This window comes from Engystomops pustulosus, chromosome 5, assembly GCF_040894005.1.
Source record: "Engystomops pustulosus chromosome 5, aEngPut4.maternal, whole genome shotgun sequence".
Classification (NCBI taxonomy): domain Eukaryota; kingdom Metazoa; phylum Chordata; class Amphibia; order Anura; family Leptodactylidae; genus Engystomops; species Engystomops pustulosus.
In genome coordinates, this window is record NC_092415.1 from 150,944,667 (window position 1) to 150,962,685 (window position 18,019).

General features: G+C 39.8%; 1 protein-coding gene across 5 annotated transcripts in view; it reads left to right on the forward strand.

The window, feature by feature from the left end:
* Positions 1–17,619, forward strand: part of ZDHHC3 (zDHHC palmitoyltransferase 3) — a 47,222-nt gene extending 29,603 nt beyond the window's left edge. For 4 of the 5 annotated variants that reach the window (XM_072153409.1, XM_072153408.1, XM_072153410.1 and 1 more), the window contains exon 7: positions 7,903–17,619. In XM_072153409.1, coding sequence (XP_072009510.1) covers positions 7,903–8,157 — 255 coding nt within the window. In that variant the 3' untranslated portion in view covers positions 8,158–17,619. Of the gene's footprint in view, positions 1–675; positions 5,703–7,902 lie in introns of those variants that run through there. The other variant, XM_072153412.1, reaches the window with a different exon arrangement.
* Positions 17,620–18,019: the final 400 nt, after the last annotated feature.

Genomic DNA, 18,019 nt, shown 5'->3' on the forward strand with positions numbered 1-18,019 from the left:
AGAAATATATGCATAAGGCAGATGAATTAAATGAAATGTGAATGCCATTATGAGACTAACCCTATTGGCAACATCCACTGCATATGTACATCAGAAGTTGTCACTTTAAATATGGTGCCGGCTCTGAAGCTGAACAAGTGCCATAGTTACTGGAATTCTTTGACCCCTCAGATGCAATGGTAAAATCCCCAATCAACACATCAATAAGCCAGTCACTAATAAAATTGATGTAGGCGTAGCATTGCTTCCTGAACTAGTTGAATATACACCATGACAAAAAACACCTAACATGAGACACTACTACTGCTTATTCTATTAAAAACTCTGTATAAAAATATTACCATATTAATAGGACAAAAAAGAATATTTGAATATTTACATATGCTTGTTCTGTCTGATGCTTTCTGTAACATTTTTTCTTTTCCTTGCTAAAACTGTAATCCTCTGAAACATTTGCTCTGTGTTGTTGGTGGCCTAGGGCATTGTCCATATATTATATGAAGATATGGTATTTATAGAGAGTAGATGCAGTCCACCCATTTCCTATCCCTTTGTATTGGAGCTCTCAGTGACTCCTGCTCCACAACCCATTGCCTCAGGACAACCATGAACTCACAGCCCTGTGACATTAAGCCATCCATCTTTACTGAAAGTTTGTGATCTTTCTGTTTTCAGGGAATAGAACAGTTGAAAAAGGAAGAGAGAAGATGGGCTAAAAAAACAAAATGGATGAACCTGAAGGCAGTATTTGGCCATCCGTTCTCAATAGCATGGCTTAGCCCCCTCGCTACACCAGACCAGGGAAAAGCAGATCCTTACCAGTATGTGGTCTGAGGTATTCTGTGCTACCTTTTCCGCACAGAAAGACACCACATTACTTCTTCCATTTACCAGCTTGACATTGAATGTTTCATAGAAATACCTATTCTATTTTTGAAATGGCCGAGAATTACTACTGAGAAGAAGCCGCCAACATACAGCAGTTCTGGAACCATTAGATGATTTTCTTGTTCTTCGCTCTCTGCTTTCATAACAATAACAATATGATTGTCTTTTCTGAACTCTCTACTACTTCCAGCTCTGCTAACCAACCTGACTCAACTTCTTCTGCCATCATTTGCCATAGCTGACTGTGCCAACTAACCCTCACATTGTCCTGGGCCTAGCAGTTAGGATGCATCATTTCTGAGGAAAACGTGAACAGTTACAACTGTGGGAAAACCTGTATATGTGAAAGCTGAAAGCAAATCTATTATCAGAGACTTTATCATGTGTCGAGGTATTATGGATCTGGAAGGTTTTTGTAACCAAGAGGCAAAGAAATATATACTTTCATTTTCAACTTATGTCATTGGTCTTTGAAATTATTTGTTACAATTTCCACGTGATCGAGTAGAATTCTGTCACCAGAAAACTGTCTAAAACTCCTTGCACCGCATTTATCAAGAGTTTTAGACAATTTTATAGACCAGGGAGGATATTTATCAGAAGTGTATCAGAGCAGAAATGTTGTCCATGGCAACCAATCAGAGCTCAGCTTTCATTTTCCCACAGCTGTTTATAAAATTAAAGAGGAGCTCTGATTGGTTTCCATGGGCAACTAGAACAGTTTTACCTCACACTTCTGATAAATCTCGCCCATAGTTGTGCCACATCCTCGGTAAACCTGCTGTGGTCTAAATTGCAACAAAAAATGCACCAAAATCTAAAAAGGAGGTGTACAGGTTTTCTGGATTTCTTTTTGCTGACATTTTCCTTCCTATGATGTCACACAGGTAAACAATTTGTTATACCATACAGCTGATTATTTACTATGGAGCTGTGCACCTGTGTGACATCATTTGACCATGCGTCCGTTTTTATCCACAGAAAGTAGACCATAAAGCTTCCTATAACATTACAGAAAAGAGCTAGTAAACCGTGAGGAAGTTTTACATTGGAAAATGTTATAACCTTACAATAACAATTATTTGCTAAAAGTGGACAGCCCCTGTGACACACTTTTGAAAAATCTGCCCATTGTATTTTGACAATTATGCAGAATGAGAGAAAGTGTCCTGTAGGAGACAAAAATTATTTTACACACATTTTCACCAACAAAACTGGCCAGTGACAATAAATTTTAGGTAGAACCACATAATGGCATAATTTTTTTTTGCTACAGTATGTTTGGACTAAGCCTTATGGTTTGATGAGGTATTCTAAGTACTGTTCTATAAGGTGCTTTACTTTATATCAGATTATTCAATATATATAAAGATGTCAGGATTCTCCCTGTTAGAGCAATCAGATTAGTTTTAAGGATAACCACAAACTTTCTATTTTTTGATACAGGTTTTGAAGCCAAAACTAGTTGTGGATTGTTAATTCTAAGAACATACATGGACACATTTTACTTTACTATGCGGTTTTAATCCACCAATATTTTGGCTTCAAAACTTATTTGAAAACAGAATGTTTGCCCACACTTTAAAGGGGTTTCCTGAAGGTTTGTTTAGACAAGTTTTATTTTGCCAACGTTTTGACGGATTTCAGGTGAATTTTCACCATTTTCACGTTTCTGCAGCAAGTCAAGGGGGAATGTTTGCAGCAAAGCCACAGTTATATTTGCCAGATATGTCATGCTGTATATTAAGGACGGTTACCTATGAGCGAGTTCGGTGCAAGAAAAATGCTCCACGAGCCGGTGAGATTTCCAGGACTGAACCTCGTGACACTGGACTCCACTCAGCTTCTGTGTCCTGTCCAGTGATACAAGGATCAGTCTGGGAAATTTCTCCAGCTCATGGACTGTTTTTCTTGGACCAGGCTTGCTCGTGGGCAACTGGCGCAAAATATCTCCACTGCAAGACAATTTACATGGCAATATGTGGCATTTCCAACCCCAATCTGGAACGTACCCTTGCTGGCTGTCACTCTCTGATAATAAACAAACTTTTTCTGCCACAGTGATGCTTCATAGTGTAAGAAGTGCCTATAGGGAAAGCAAATCAGCGGTGCAAAAACTAGTCAGGACAAATATATGTTTCATACAGCGTCTACGTATTAGGTAGAATACTGTAATGTGTCCTAAATAACCAGCTAAGTTAGTAAGAATTGAATTAAGATTTTACCGGTACTGGAATTTAAACAAATCTAAAATAAATCAAAATGTATAAATGCATGCAAAAGTTATGTGAAAAGATGGACAGCTTCCAAGAAGCTGAAATAAAACTTGTGAGCTTGTGAGTGCCTGAAAAGGTGGTACATAAAATGCCACGTCAGATTCATTTTTGGGGTTCCATACATGTAGATTCTGCATTTTGTCAAACCCAATTACTATTGAAATGTAAAAACATGTTGCATCAGTTTGTGAGGACTGGAATTTTCTTTGTGTAACCTCAAGCATTAACTGAAAATGTTATAAACTTTGCCTTGAAGTGCACCTTCAGGTGGCTAAGTGTTTACACCTTATTAACATTGTGTGGCCATCTAAAATCATGACTGTTTTACTGTAAGGGGCAAAGAATATCTATGTAAGTGTTACTTATTACATTCACATTTTTAACAATTGTGTACAGTTTTGTAAAGACTTGCTACATTATAAACATATACAATAGATGCCACACATGCAAAGCAGCCCTCTAGAGAGTGGAATAGATTATTAGATCAGATTGTTTATTGAACATTTTACAGAACACAAATGCACAAATTGTATACCCATTACCCATCCAAAGTAGGGCCTCCTACACGTGAATGTGTGCACTTTGCGAGATTCAAACAAGTTAACATGATCCCTTGTCAGTCATTGATGGGTGAGCTGCTCATACTGGCCATGTCACTAGAAAATGACTGCCCAAACCGCAAAGACTCTATCACTTTTGCATGGATAATTGCCTCGCCCATGGTGTGGTGCATGCATCAGCCGTGGGAATGAGCCAATAGAAATGGGTCCTTTTTGTTAACTGCAAAAAAAAAAAAAACTCTAGCACAAAGCCCAATAACTTTGTAAATTTTAAAACACTGATAAAATTAGTTATCCAAATTAACCAAAGAGCAGTATATGTATGTAAGAACACCCGTACAACATGAGACCTTTTTAATAGTTTGTGTAATTTACAGAACATCTGCAGACATAATATCTAGCACATATTTTCAACTCCTTCTATACTGAGATTATAGATGACTATAGTAGTGATGTCATGTGATATGCATGCATTTTTACAGTACATCCCTCAACCACTGTAGAATCTTTCATAAGCTGACTTATAGATGGCTCATGACACTAATATAGGAAAGCAGAGTACCCCCAGAGTGGCACAACTGGAGATGATAGGACCTGAAGAGCTCCATTACTGATGAGATCTGAATTTTATACCATACTTTATTGTTTTATAATAATTACTGTACTAGCTGCCCAGGTATGCCCTGGTAATATTAGTTATGAACACATAGTTTTCATAGTTGAATTTGAATGCAAGTCAGAACTCCGGAAAAAAAATTTTCATCACTGTGATGATAAGATTTTTTCAATTTTGAGTTGTCATGGGGAAAGGATTAACAATAAAGCTTCATTGCCTTTGATAACTCTTACAGTTGTTCATTTTAGCCTGGGGCTTAAGTTCAGTAAATTACCACCATCCAGAGGTCCCTCTGTAACATGAGTCACCTGTAAGTCGGTCATCCTTAAGTCAGGGGCCGTCTGTACTTTATTCCCTACCCCTAATTCTTTGGGTCTGTATGATCCTTTACATAATTCCCTGTAGTGCTGTCTTATGTGTTGTGATTTCTCTATGAAATAGAATGGTTTTACTATGATGGACACTCGTGTGCCACTTTGCCAATCTTTGAGGTTACACTTCCAAAGATATAGATGAGTTCTGACCCTTTTATTAGTATACATTAACCTAATGGGGCATGTATTCAATTCTACACTTTCCAATAATGAAAATCATGGGAGATTAAAGGGATCTTGTCTCTACAAAAAGGCCTTAATTTTTAGACAACATGTCATATAGCAGGAGGAGCCGTGCAGATTAATATGTAGTTTTGTGGGAAATATGAACTACTTGTCATTCATTTAAATCTTTTCTCTTTCTTGAGGAGTCTGGGAACCGCTACCACTGCACTGCTGAGCATAGAAAGAATAGAGACATCTACCACCCGGATGTAGTATTGTAAGCACACTGACATACTGGTCTGTGCCCCCATTAGCAGGAAACACTCTTCATTAAGCATCGTATGCCTTTATTTTTAAGAAAAAAAGGATTTAAAAAATTATGCAAATGAGGGCTGTAGGCTCCATTAACACCTATGGCTCCATAACCCCTCAGGCTTATTTGCATAATTTAAAAATCCTTAAAATGGGTGCCGGAGGGGGTCACACACCAGAATGTCAGTGTGCTTGGTTTACAATCCTTCCTCCTGGTGGTAGATGTCATTTAATGATTGAAATATAAGTTACCAAATATTTTTCCATATGATAATCTGCACACTTCCTTCTGTTTTAAAACATGCTTTCACATTTCTGCATATATAACATTGAGTTCCCTATGAGGCCTTGGTTACTGTTCTTTACATGCCAAAATATGTTTTTCATTCTGTTGATCCTCTAGGAACTTGGTTAACTAATTTTGTATCTATAATAACTTCCGGTCCATGTATTCCTATACTCCTTAGCACTGAATCTTTGACTTTGTTCTCTGCAGTAATGGAAAATGTGTTATATGTGTACAGTAAAAAATCATAGTTTACAGTTATTACATATATTTAAGTGAAAATACAATATATAATAGGAATTTTGTCAGGTTCATGTTTAAAAGTAACAAAAATATTAAATTGAAAAGTTGCACTGCTTGCCTATTGGTTGCCATGGTTTGGTACACCTGAATAAATTTGAATTCAGAAACAATGATGAAAGATGGCATTATGAAACCTTCAAGCTTCCCATCTCTACATAACAGCTCTATATCATATCCTAATTAATCATATAGTATACCACATGTACAGCTATAAATATTTTCATGTATATTCAGGACACATTCCATTCCTAAATTTTTTCTAATTATTTTATTATTTTGGGGGGAAATTGTACCATATGTATTCTCATGTTTATGTTTACTCTCTGTTTATTTAAACATCAGAGATTCTGATGGTTTGGATTTCATGCTGGATATTATAAAGGCCACCATAATTGGACTTCCCCTGTCTTGGGGAATATTCAATAGGTTGTGATAGACTAAATGATGTTTTTGGTTTATGTAAAATTGCGATGGCCTCATCTCATTTAGCTCTGTACAGTATATGCTTCCATACTAAAAAAAATGTTAATGCAATAAAAGTTTTCCTACAAAAGAGTTGTATGCTTTGTCTATATTGGATCCTCTTCCACTGCCATGTTGTTCCATTTTTATGGATAAAAAAATATATAATCACAAGGTGATTTGTAAAGTTTTTTTATTCTTCTAATTCATTTAAAATCAACATGTGAGCCCTCTCCATACACAGTTAACTGCGATGAGCAGTAATAGTACGGCGCGCTTTAAGGGTGCGAACAGATGGTCCTGCAGTTATGATGCGACCTTCAGCATCAATTAAGTAATTGTAACAATACTTCATAACAACATTAGTATTTAATGACTATTTTACATACTGCTAACATGAAACTGTCACTTAATAATTTTTTTTTTAATTTATGAATTATCATCACAGTTTCTTAAATGTGGCAGATGACCACATCTCAAGTGTAGCACGGCAGCACCATCTATTTGCATTAAACGTTGAAATGTTTGCTGAATTCCATCTTCTCTGAAGATGGAAAGAAACTTGCTGAGGTGTTCGATGCATAGACCTTCTATGTGGGGGAGGAGTCACACAAAGTCATCTTTGAGCAGCAAGTGTCTCCTGCACCAGAAAAAGCTCACATTAATAAAGATCTACCACCAAAATCCTGCATGATAAAACAGGGGCGCTCAAATCCAGGCACCTTTACTGTGGAAATCCTGTTATATTTGTTATCCATGGCCTCCTTCCTTGCAAAATAAACTTTTAAAATTATGCTAATGAGACAGAAGGGCTCTAGGGGCACTACCAGAGCCCCTCTGTGCTGCAGATTCACAGACTATTACCTTGGGAGTAGCACTTCCCCCCTCGTACTGTATGAGTTTATAAGAAGGCCATGGATTGCAAATGTAATTAAATTGTCACAGTCCCTGGATCAATGAGTTAGTGTACCTGGTTTATTTTGCTTTATTTTTAAGGGTTTGTCCCAACTTTAGAAGTTCTCCCCTATACACAGGACAAGGGATAACAAGTTAATCGGTGATCCCTGATTGCAGGGATCGCAACACAAGAATGGGACGCCTGCAATTTGAAGAATGGGGACTTCATTCTTGCTAATGGGTGGAGCAGCATGACGAGCTTGCCCCCTCCCTGCTGCTCCATTCACTGACTATGTGAATGCCAATATGTGAGCACCGCGCTCAGCTATCTCTAGCACTCCCATAGAATAGAATGGACAAGCTGGGCGCATTTTCGGCCTGCTGCTCCCCCCATTAGTGAGAATGGGATTCCCATTCTTCGAATGACTGGGTCTTTTCTCTGGACCCACACCGATCACATTGTTCGCCCCCTATCCAAAGGATAGAGGATAACTTTTAAACTTGGGACAAATCCTTTAAAAGTATTGAGTTATGCACAGTTATTTTTGAGTTGAGTTTTAAGTTGAGTTACACTTTTATTAAACCAAAATTTGGATAGTACTGTACTCTATCTGTGCTGTCATATATGATTCCCCCTTTGTCCTAAGATTTAGGAATTCCGTTAACAGTTGAAAATGTTTGATGATTGTGGTAGTTTTCCTTATTTCTGATGGTTGTACATTTTGCTGATTTCTCTTTTCTTCATCTTTCCTTACCTCCTCAGGGAATTGAAAAACTGAAGAAGGAAAATCCAACTTGGGAGAAGACAAGTAGTTGGGACGGGATGAAACAAGCTTTTGGTGGCAGTTTCTCTCCGGCATGGTTAAGCCCTTTCTCGGGGACCCTGTACCATAAAGTGCCATCAGATATTGAAACGGGTACAGGTGGGAAGGGCAGTGAGATAGTAACTGGCAGGCTGGAGGGACATGTTGAGGTCATTGAAATAGGTGGTGGAGTTGGTCACTGTACTAATTCATGAGAACCAGAATCCAAGATGATGTAATTAACCATTTAACCGTCAAGTTGTTCTATCGCTGTATTAACTTGTTTTAGTGTTACAATTGGTCTACACAGTGATTGGGTCATTGTCATTTCACAGCCACATTTCCCCATTTTCCAATCGAATCAAATGTTATGTTCAACATTAAGTCTATCACATGGTTTATACACCTGAAAGTGTTAACATAGACCCAAACAGTGGGGTGTGGGTTCCATTGTGATGAGAATCCAAGCATTTCATTGGTTACATCTCTTAGGCATTGAGTTTTACATTGGAAATTCCTTCCTATTTAGTGTTACTATACCTCTTGTATTCTTCTGACTGCACGTTAAACATATTTCCCTACCTCGTAATATGGTGGAATTGTGGTGAGTGGGATTGAACGTCATCCCTTATGCACACAATGCATAAAAAATTCACAACGGAAAAGCCTTACCCCTGCAGATTTTTCATCTGCATATCACTTATTGCTGCTTCGTGTGGAAATTCAACCTATGCACTGCCCACCGTCTGCAGTAGTATCCTTATCAGATCCCAGAAGATTGTGGCTTGTTTCTGATGTTTGTGGGTTTACTGCTGGCTTTGATCCTGCAGTCATTCTGCAACGTATACATAAATAGTCAGAACTCTATGGGTGATGCCACACATGGCGTTTTGAACCCGTTTTTGGTCCATTTTTAGGCAGTCAGTCCAAAAACGCATGCGTTTTTGAAAAACGCATCCATTTTGACCAGTTTTGATTAAGACATTATTGGTAAAACCTGTCAAAAACGGATGGCGTTTTGAACCTGTTTTTGGGACGTTTTTAAGCTGTCTGTCAAAAAATGCAAGCATGTTTTAAAAATGCATGCTTTTTTAATGGACTGCTTAAAAATGGATCAAAATCGGGTTCAAAACGCCGTGTGTGGCATCACCCGTAATGCGTTTTTAAAACATGCTTGCATTTTTTGACGGAAAGCTTAAAAACGTCCCAAAAACAGGTTCAAAATGCCATGTGTGCCTCCGGCCTAAGACCATCTGCACATGTTGCAGATTATCATGCAGAAATATAGCACATATAGAACTACAGCAAATGTTCCATTGCGTACAATAAAGGAACACGATTCATGTTCCATTTCATGTTGGTGTATGGAAATCTCTTAATCTCATTAGTGACTACAGGATGTATTCCAACTTCACACAGTAATGGGAAAGGCAGTGACAATCTGTAACTGGAATAAATACTAAAAACTGGAATATTTCATACACTACAACTTCTGTCTACTAATTTCTTAATGTGGCAAAATAAAACCATAAGGAAAATGAGTTGTATCACTAAATCTTCTACATCTTCTACTTGTCTTGGTGATTATAACTTGTAACTTTGTATTTGATTTCTGGACAAATATTTGTATCTCTGATTCCACCGATTCTTAAAATGATGGGACTGGGCTTCTAATGTTTAACATACCTCAGTTTATACCATTCCATTTTTTTATCCACCCATACACCTGAAGGGGTCTGTGAAAACAAAAGACCATACACCGGCTGATGCTTAACACTGCAGAGAATCTGCCACAGTCATATGGATGTAGTCTGGAACATGTATTCATTTTTTCAGTCTGAGGACCATGCAGTATCATGGATCACTATTCCATTCCAGGACTAGGTTCGGGTCTGGATTCAGATCTGCTCGGCCCCTCCCCTGTTAACACCCATGATTGATGCTGGGAGCTTTTAAATCAAGGTGGTATGTGCTTGGCACACATGCACCGCATTGATTTACATGCCACCATTGGCATTTAAACAGCTAGCACCCACAATCATTGTTCAGGATCCCGAAATATTTTTCAAGTTTAATGGGTCAGTCCATCACTACAGACTTTTAAGACTCATGTATTAAGCACTTACTTAATAAATCTTCCCCTTAGTTGTCGATAAAAAGGTGTATACAGACAAAAGTTTGTACAGTATTTGCAAAAGTATTCGACCCCCTTGCCACCTTATGTCAAATTTCAGGCTTCAAACAAAAAGATATAAAATTTAAATGTTTTTGGTGAAGAATAAACAACAAGGGACACAATTGTGAAGTGTGAAATATATTGGATATTTTTATACTTTCGTAAAAAAAAACCTGAAAAGTGGGGCGTGCAATATTATTCGCACCCTTTAAAGGGGTTTTCCCACAAAAGAACTTTATCACATCTCAATCCCCTCGTGATGTTTACACAACAAAGATCATTTAACCAGTTACTTTACAATTTTAGGCTACATTCACACTGACGTATGGGGGACGTATATACGGCCGACGTATATACGGCCATTATACGTCCCCCATAAACGGCAATGGGCGCACGGCGCCCTACGGGAGCGGTGCGGTGCAGCACACGTGCGGCACCGTACCCCGGAAAAAGATAGGACATGTCCTATCTTTGTCCATAGTACGGCGCCGTGCACCATAACTTCCTATGGAGAGGGGCGGGGGTGAGCTGCGCTCACCTCCTCCTCCTCTCCCCGTGCACTGCCGTTGCCCGGTACAGTACGGGCGAGCAACGGCAGTGTGCCACCATTCCGTTGGTGTCCTAGTACAAAATCCCAGGGTGTGGACAGGGCCTCTCTAAGCAGACATGTTAATGTATTCTAGTTCTGTGGGATGACAATGTGATTACATTATTGGGGTACAGGTGTACATACACTTTCATCTGACTTCTGACATTGTACTGACACATAGAAAGAGATGAGACAGATCAGATATGAGATACAAGAGATTTCTATAACACAGAGGCTGACAGATTATTACACTGTGGGCACTGCTACATCACATAGATATGTCCCCCCCCCCGGGTCACTTATCTCCTTGTAGCTTGTAGTTTCCAGCCTCTCTCTCTCCTCAGGATGTGCTGACAGGAAGCGAATCAGTGAGTGTTTAAGGTCAGAGCAGAGAGAGACAGAAATCTCATCTGCACGCTGTCACACAGAAATCCAAGATGGCGGCAACCCGACCCCAAGTCAGAAGTTACAGGGTCGTGTCTAGGGGCAACTGAAATTGTGTACACCAGCACTGATAGAGACAGGTTGGAATTATATCTGTGAAATGCTGCATTTTTGTTAATAAGAGTGAATTAGAGAATGTGCTATTTTGTTATCCTGAGTACATATAAGAATCTTGTCTTTGTGGGAATAGCCCTTAAAGTTAATATTATAAAGTGCAATCTTTTGCTGCGATTACAGCTGCAAGTCGCTTGGTTCATGTCTCTATCAGTTTTGCACATTGAGAGACTGAAATTCTTGCCCTTTCTTCCTTGGGAAACAGCGGGAGCTTAGTGAGGTTGGATGGAGAGCGTTTCCGTAGATCCTTGATTGGATTCATGTCTGGACTATGATTTGGCCATTCTAACACTTGTTCACTTATTTGTGAACTATTCCATTCTAGATTTTGCTTTGTTTGGGATCATTGTCTTGTTGGAAGATTAATCTCCATCCCAGTCTCAGGTCTTTTGCAGACTCCAACAGGTTTTCTTCCAGAAAGGTCCTGTATTTGGCTCCATCCATCTTCCCATCCATTTTAACCATCTTCTCTGTCCCTGCTGAAGAAAAGCCCAAACCACCATATCGTTTGGCATTATGGCCAAAAAGTTTCAGTTTGGTTTCATCTGACCAGAGCACCTTCTTCCTCATGTTCGGTGTCTCCCAGGTGGCTTGTGGCAAACTCAAACTTTTAACAAGACTGTTTATGGATATCTTTGATAAATGGCTTTCTTCTTGCCACTCTTCCATAAAGGCCAGATATGTGCAGTGTATGACTGATTGTTGTCTCTCCCACCTCAGATGTAGATCTCTGCAGTTCATCCAGAGGGCTCATGGGCCTCTTGGCTGCATCACTGATCAGTCTTCTCCTTGTTTGAGATGAAAGTTTAGAGGGATGGCCGGGTCCTGGTAGATTTGCAGTGGTCTGATACTCCTTCCATTTCCATATGACCTCTTGCACAGTGCTCCTTGGGATATTAAAGTTCGTGAAATCTTTTTGGATCCAAATCCGGATTTAAGCTTCTCCACGACGGTATCACGGACCTGCCTGGTGTGTTCCTTGGTCTTTATGATGCAGAACCCTGAGACTATCACAGAGCAGGTGTATTTATACGGAGACTTGATTACACACAGGGGGATTATCTTTATCATCATCAGTCATTTAGGACAACATTGGATCATTCAGAGATCACTGAACTTCTGAAATGAGTTTACTGCACTGAAAGTAAAGGGGCTGAATAATAGTGCACGCCCCACTTTTCAGTTTGTTATTATTTTACAAAAGTTTAAAATATCCAATAAATTTGGTTCCACTTCACAATTGTGTCCCACTTGTTGTTGATCCTTCACCAAAAATTTACAATTTTATATGTTTGAAGACTTAAATGTGGCAAAACGTAGAAAAGTTCAAGGGGGCTGAAAACTTTCGCAGGGCACTGTATAGACTTCAGCCTACGTTTTGGTGTGATATGATACGCCAGTGCCTGCATTAATCCATAGCGTGTACATCTCTAATAAGAGTTCTGTAACATTCCTGCTCATTTAATACACCTAATACATTTAATACACTTTATTAATTATTTTAGAAGCATTGGGCATCATTATGTTCAGAGCCTTTACCCAGGAGATATTCAAATATCTTATATTTGGGTACACAGTGCCACCTAGTGGACTTCAATGGATTCAGAATTGCTGTTTACTCTTGTCCTTTCTTGATTGATAATGATAATAAATATTTATATATAACGCCATCATATTGTGCAGTGCTTTATAGATCAATGCAGACTTGGCAATCATTTATTTTTATTGAGAGCTGAGCCTGTATTAACCCTAAACTACCTACTTTACAATGATTGCCTTCTTCCAATTCTTTCTGCCAACAACACAGCTATCAGCTAGTTTGCTAAAGATAGGCCATCAATAGTCTGGGAATGAAAAATCCCTTTAATTATTGTTTCTGATCAATTCTTACCCTTTTAAGAGTCATAAGCTTTTCTTCTTTTCTGATGATGGTAACTGTTGGGATATTGTTAGACTATATAGCACCACCTACTGATCAACAGTATAGTTACTTCTCTCCAGGTTACCCTACACACTGAAATCCCAAAATACCATCATACTTCTTTTATAGGGCCCTTTCACATGAACATATGATTTCTCCAGTCCTGTATCTCTGTGCCATATGAATCCATATATGTGTGACATATATGTGTCACTGATTTCTCTATGTATACTTCTATAAATATTACATTCTGATTCCCCAAATGTATGACCATGTTAAAGGTAAGGTGTATTTTTTTAACAACCCAATAAAAATTAACAGTCTACAAATAAAATCTTTGCTTTGCAGAGAGGTTTCTATAACTCATCCTATAATGGGTGACTTCACACTTGCTGACTTCCCCCGTTGAACCACGGATTGCGCAGGGTATTGCTTCACAGGAAAGGGACTATGAGCACCATATCGATATATGATGCACAGAAATCCTGCTTCCCGGATATGTAGCAGATCGGACATTGTAATCATTACATTGTCTTCACTCCTATTTAAAGAGAACTTGTCACCAGATTTTCACTAACAAGCCTAATAACTAGTTCCCATAGCTCTATGATAATTTGTGCAAATAATGGGGGAGATTTATTAATCTGTCCACAACAGAATAATGTTGTAGTTTTGACTAAAAAAAACTCTCTGCACCACATTTATAAAGGGTTTTAGACAGTTTTCTGGCTCTCCTACGACTAGCCCGACGAAAGGGATGTGGCCTATGAAAATGGGGCGTGGCCTCGCACCTAAAAGGTCCATGTGCCATAAATAATGCTGACCCTTCAGAATTGTGTCCTAATTTTCTGGCGTAAAGTAAGTCAACTAAAAGGAGGTGCAGAGTACGACTAGACAGTCTTACACTAGGAGAGCTTTATCATCCAGCATTAGACACTTTTATAAATCTGCTGCAGAATAAGTCTAACCTTAGGATACTTTTTATAAATTTTCCCCACTGTTTTCAGCTTAAAAATATGCATAGTACCTATCCCCAAAAAATGAAGTTTGTAAGCCTACTTGGCACCCTACCTGAAGGAGTCGGGTGTCCCAAGGGAGTGTGCTATAATGCAAGGCATTGGGGTATATTTACTAGAGGCCATACGCCAGTTTTCTGTCTGACGTTGCACATTCTTTTAGGTGCAAACTGCTTTCACAGGTATTTAAGAAGTGTCTGAGCCACATTAGCGTTGTACATGACCATTTTGTGGCGCAGCGGCGCTAGTCCTCATGCAACACAAATTTCTGCCCTGGAGGCCCCCATTGCACTGCACGGTTGGACCGTGCACCAGATTTAACATGCATAGTCTGACAGAAATGTGTTGCGCGCCCTATGTTAAAGGTACACCAAAAAAAAGTGGTGCACTCTGTAGGGGCAATGCAGGGTGCCCTAGATGCATGCAGAACATGCTCCAGAAATTCTGAATCTGGTGCACTCTGCACTATACACAGGCAAACTGCTCAGTTTGCACTGTTCTTAGTAATTGTGCCCTAATGTGTCTCTCATCTCATATCTGCTCTTCCTCCCTCTTTCCTACACTGCAGAGCAGAGGATGACTCATCAGCCCAAGGGAGGGGGAGGAGGGCCTTTCCAGCAGACATTAGGTGTGATACATTGCCTTTTGCATGAATACCACACTTCTTTGGGACACCCTGCTCCTACAGGCAGGGTGCCAGGTAGGCTTACAAGCTTAATTTGCCGGGGATGGGAACTATGCATTTTAATCACTAATAACTGTGTTGGCAAAACTTAGTATAGTGCTATGGGAACTTGTTATTAGGCTTATAAGTGAATCTAGTGACCGGTTCCCTTTTACAGGAACACAGTGCAACTTCTATCTATATGGAGCTCACAGTCCTGTCCCCAGGAGTGGGTCCTGTCTGTGAAGCATGACCCTATACAATCTGTGGTTCACCTGGCAACTGTGGAGCTGCACCTTAACCTGTAATTTTTCCTTTGGGTGAGCTGCAGTAATCAGTGAAAGATAGAAAGGATCTGTATTTGTAAGGTGAACTGTTAATAACCAGGGCAACACAAGCTACTATTATCATACAGAGGGCTGGGGCTGGAGATAATGTATTAGGAGTAATGTACTCACTGCTACCATATATTTATATCATATATGGAGCAAATCCTGGAGATGTATAATGTACTCACTGTTTTTGCATTATACAATTTATTGACCTGCAGGTTTCTATATTTTAAAAAAACTGTATATGGGCACAATCTGTCATTGCATTCCAAAATAAAAAACATTTATACTTACCTATAGATGAGTCTGACAAGCTGTATTGGCCTAATCTTTAGTGCTCCCACTGCCTGCACAATGAAGCTGCCGAAATACACCCTGGCTTCACTGTGCATGTGTCTCATCTCACAAAAAGTACAAAAGATCATACCAATGATCCAATGGGTTGTCAAACTCATATATTTCGTATAAATGTTTGTTATTTTGTAAGTCAGCCACAGATGCTTCCCATATACAGATCTTTGGAACATTAAACCAGTTTCCTACAGGGACCTGTGGGATGTTTAGTTTCTCTAATATAAGTGACCAGTTCCGTATGCGATGCTGTGATTGAGCCGCAGACAGTTTTTCTTCTAGTTGGCCGACAAATCACAGTTTACATGTTCAGCTGAGTGAGAAGCGCCTCAGCGCTAGTTAGTGTAATGGATGCATATAACACATGTAAATGTAACCAGTCATGGTTACTATAAGAGGCAATGACTATCTTATTGGTAGCTTATATTCCCAGCATAGCATAGTGTAGAGCTCAGGAGCTCAGATCACGAGTATAGGCAAATCCAGTATAATTATACCTATTTCAGTGTTGAGTAAAGAAAAATGGCGGTGAATGGAAACCCTACCTGAATCAAAAAAGGTTTGGCTGTTTTAGACAGAGAATGGGGCAGGGAGTTTATCATGGTGCCTGAGCCTATGATGTAAATCCTGCCGCCCTGCATGTGCTGGATGTATCTAGAGGCTCTTGGCGGGCAGCAGCACTGGGCAGTTGTATGCGGGGTCCTGTCTACCATAGAATTGCACTATAGCCTGCACCAGTTTCTAGCTATGGCAAGTGGCAGGGAAGGCATGCCAACCCTCTGCTGCGGGGAAGGCTCCCCTCATACCACTCCACGCTAAGTGGCCGTAAGGGGGAAGGGGGGATAGTCTCTATGCTTAGTCGGTACCAGGGATTGCTACTATTTTATGGCAAGAAAATTTGTAAATCCCCCTGTATGTATGTGAGACTTAGGCCCCTTTCACACTTGCGTTTTTCACGCGCGTTTTCTGCGCGTGCTTTTGACACGCAGAACTTGCATTGCACTCTGACCCATTGTAACCAATGGGTCTTTTCAGACTTGCATTTTTTTTCACGCACACACGCGCGTGAAAAACGCACTATACAAGTCTATGGAGATGCATCAAAAACGCATTGCACTCTGAGACACTTGCAAGTGCAATAGAATTGCCATAGAAAAGATAGAGCTCAGTCCTGAGTCCATTTCACGTGCATTTTCTGCGCGTGAAAAATGCATTGAAAATGCATTGAAATTGCATCAAAAACGCGCGTGAAAAACTGAGACACTGAACAAACTCTGACTGAAAACTGATTGCACTCTGATGCAAAATGTGCGTTTTTCACTGACCAAACCCTGATCGCACCCTGATCAGACTCTGACGTGATCTGCAACGCAAGTGTGGAAGGGGCCTAAGAATAAAGGACCTTTGAGCTTCCATTGGCAAATACAAGTCACGTGATGTAATATGAAACGTCTGCTATTCGAAAGCCGGTGGCGACACATTTGCTTTATGTGAGTATGTTGGTTGGTCCTTGATAGCGGAATCCTGAAGTCTGTTTGCTCTGCCATTTCCATGCACCTGAATTCCCTCCTAACTTTGGGCCTGATGCATGGAATGGGCAGAGCACACTGACAGCAGGAGGCGGCATTACCTGACTGCAGGAGGCGGCATTACCTGACTGCAGGAGGCGGCGTTACCTGACTGCAGGAGGCGTCATTACCTGACTGCAGGAGGCGGCATTACCTGACTGCAGGAGGCGGGATTACCTGACTGCAGGAGACCCAGGTTGTCTCACTGCAAAAAGCGGGATTACCTGGCTTCTGGAGACGGGGTTGTCCGACTGCATCATACAAAATAAAAACTGATTTTTCATTCATGCTGCAACCTAGAAATATGCTAAAAAGATGCCCAGGGGGCGAATAGTATGGTGACAGGTTCCCTTTAAGTTAATTCTCATATTCCTTATTTACATATAAGTAACTTTCTACCGGAAAGTTGTGTTTTAATAATTGATTGTTTTCTAATGGATTTTATTGTTGTGCTGCTTGGATGTATTTTGGCTATGTAATACAATAAAGCTATGTATGATAATGAGGCATTGTCACGTCATGATTAATACGCCTTATACACTACTATTGCAGGAAAAAAGTCATTGCAAGAACTAAATTTTTCTCACGATTTGACATTTAGCCTGAATAATTCAGAGGAAAGTCCAAGAACATTGGTAGGAGATGTATGGCATTATTCATGGCACCTAACTTTATACTCCATCATATTTACGGCATAGTATCAAGCAGTAGAAGAGTATGCTTTTATAGAAATGAGACATGGCTTATAGAAAACATTGTGTTCTTCTAGCTGTAAGTGTGAAACCTAAGCTGTATAAATGGTAATGCCTACACGTAGAACGTTCGAACATAGGAAGAGATCTGCTTCATGCCCTACTCCACAGCACAAATTCTGTATCATGAGAATGAGTGATTGATGTATG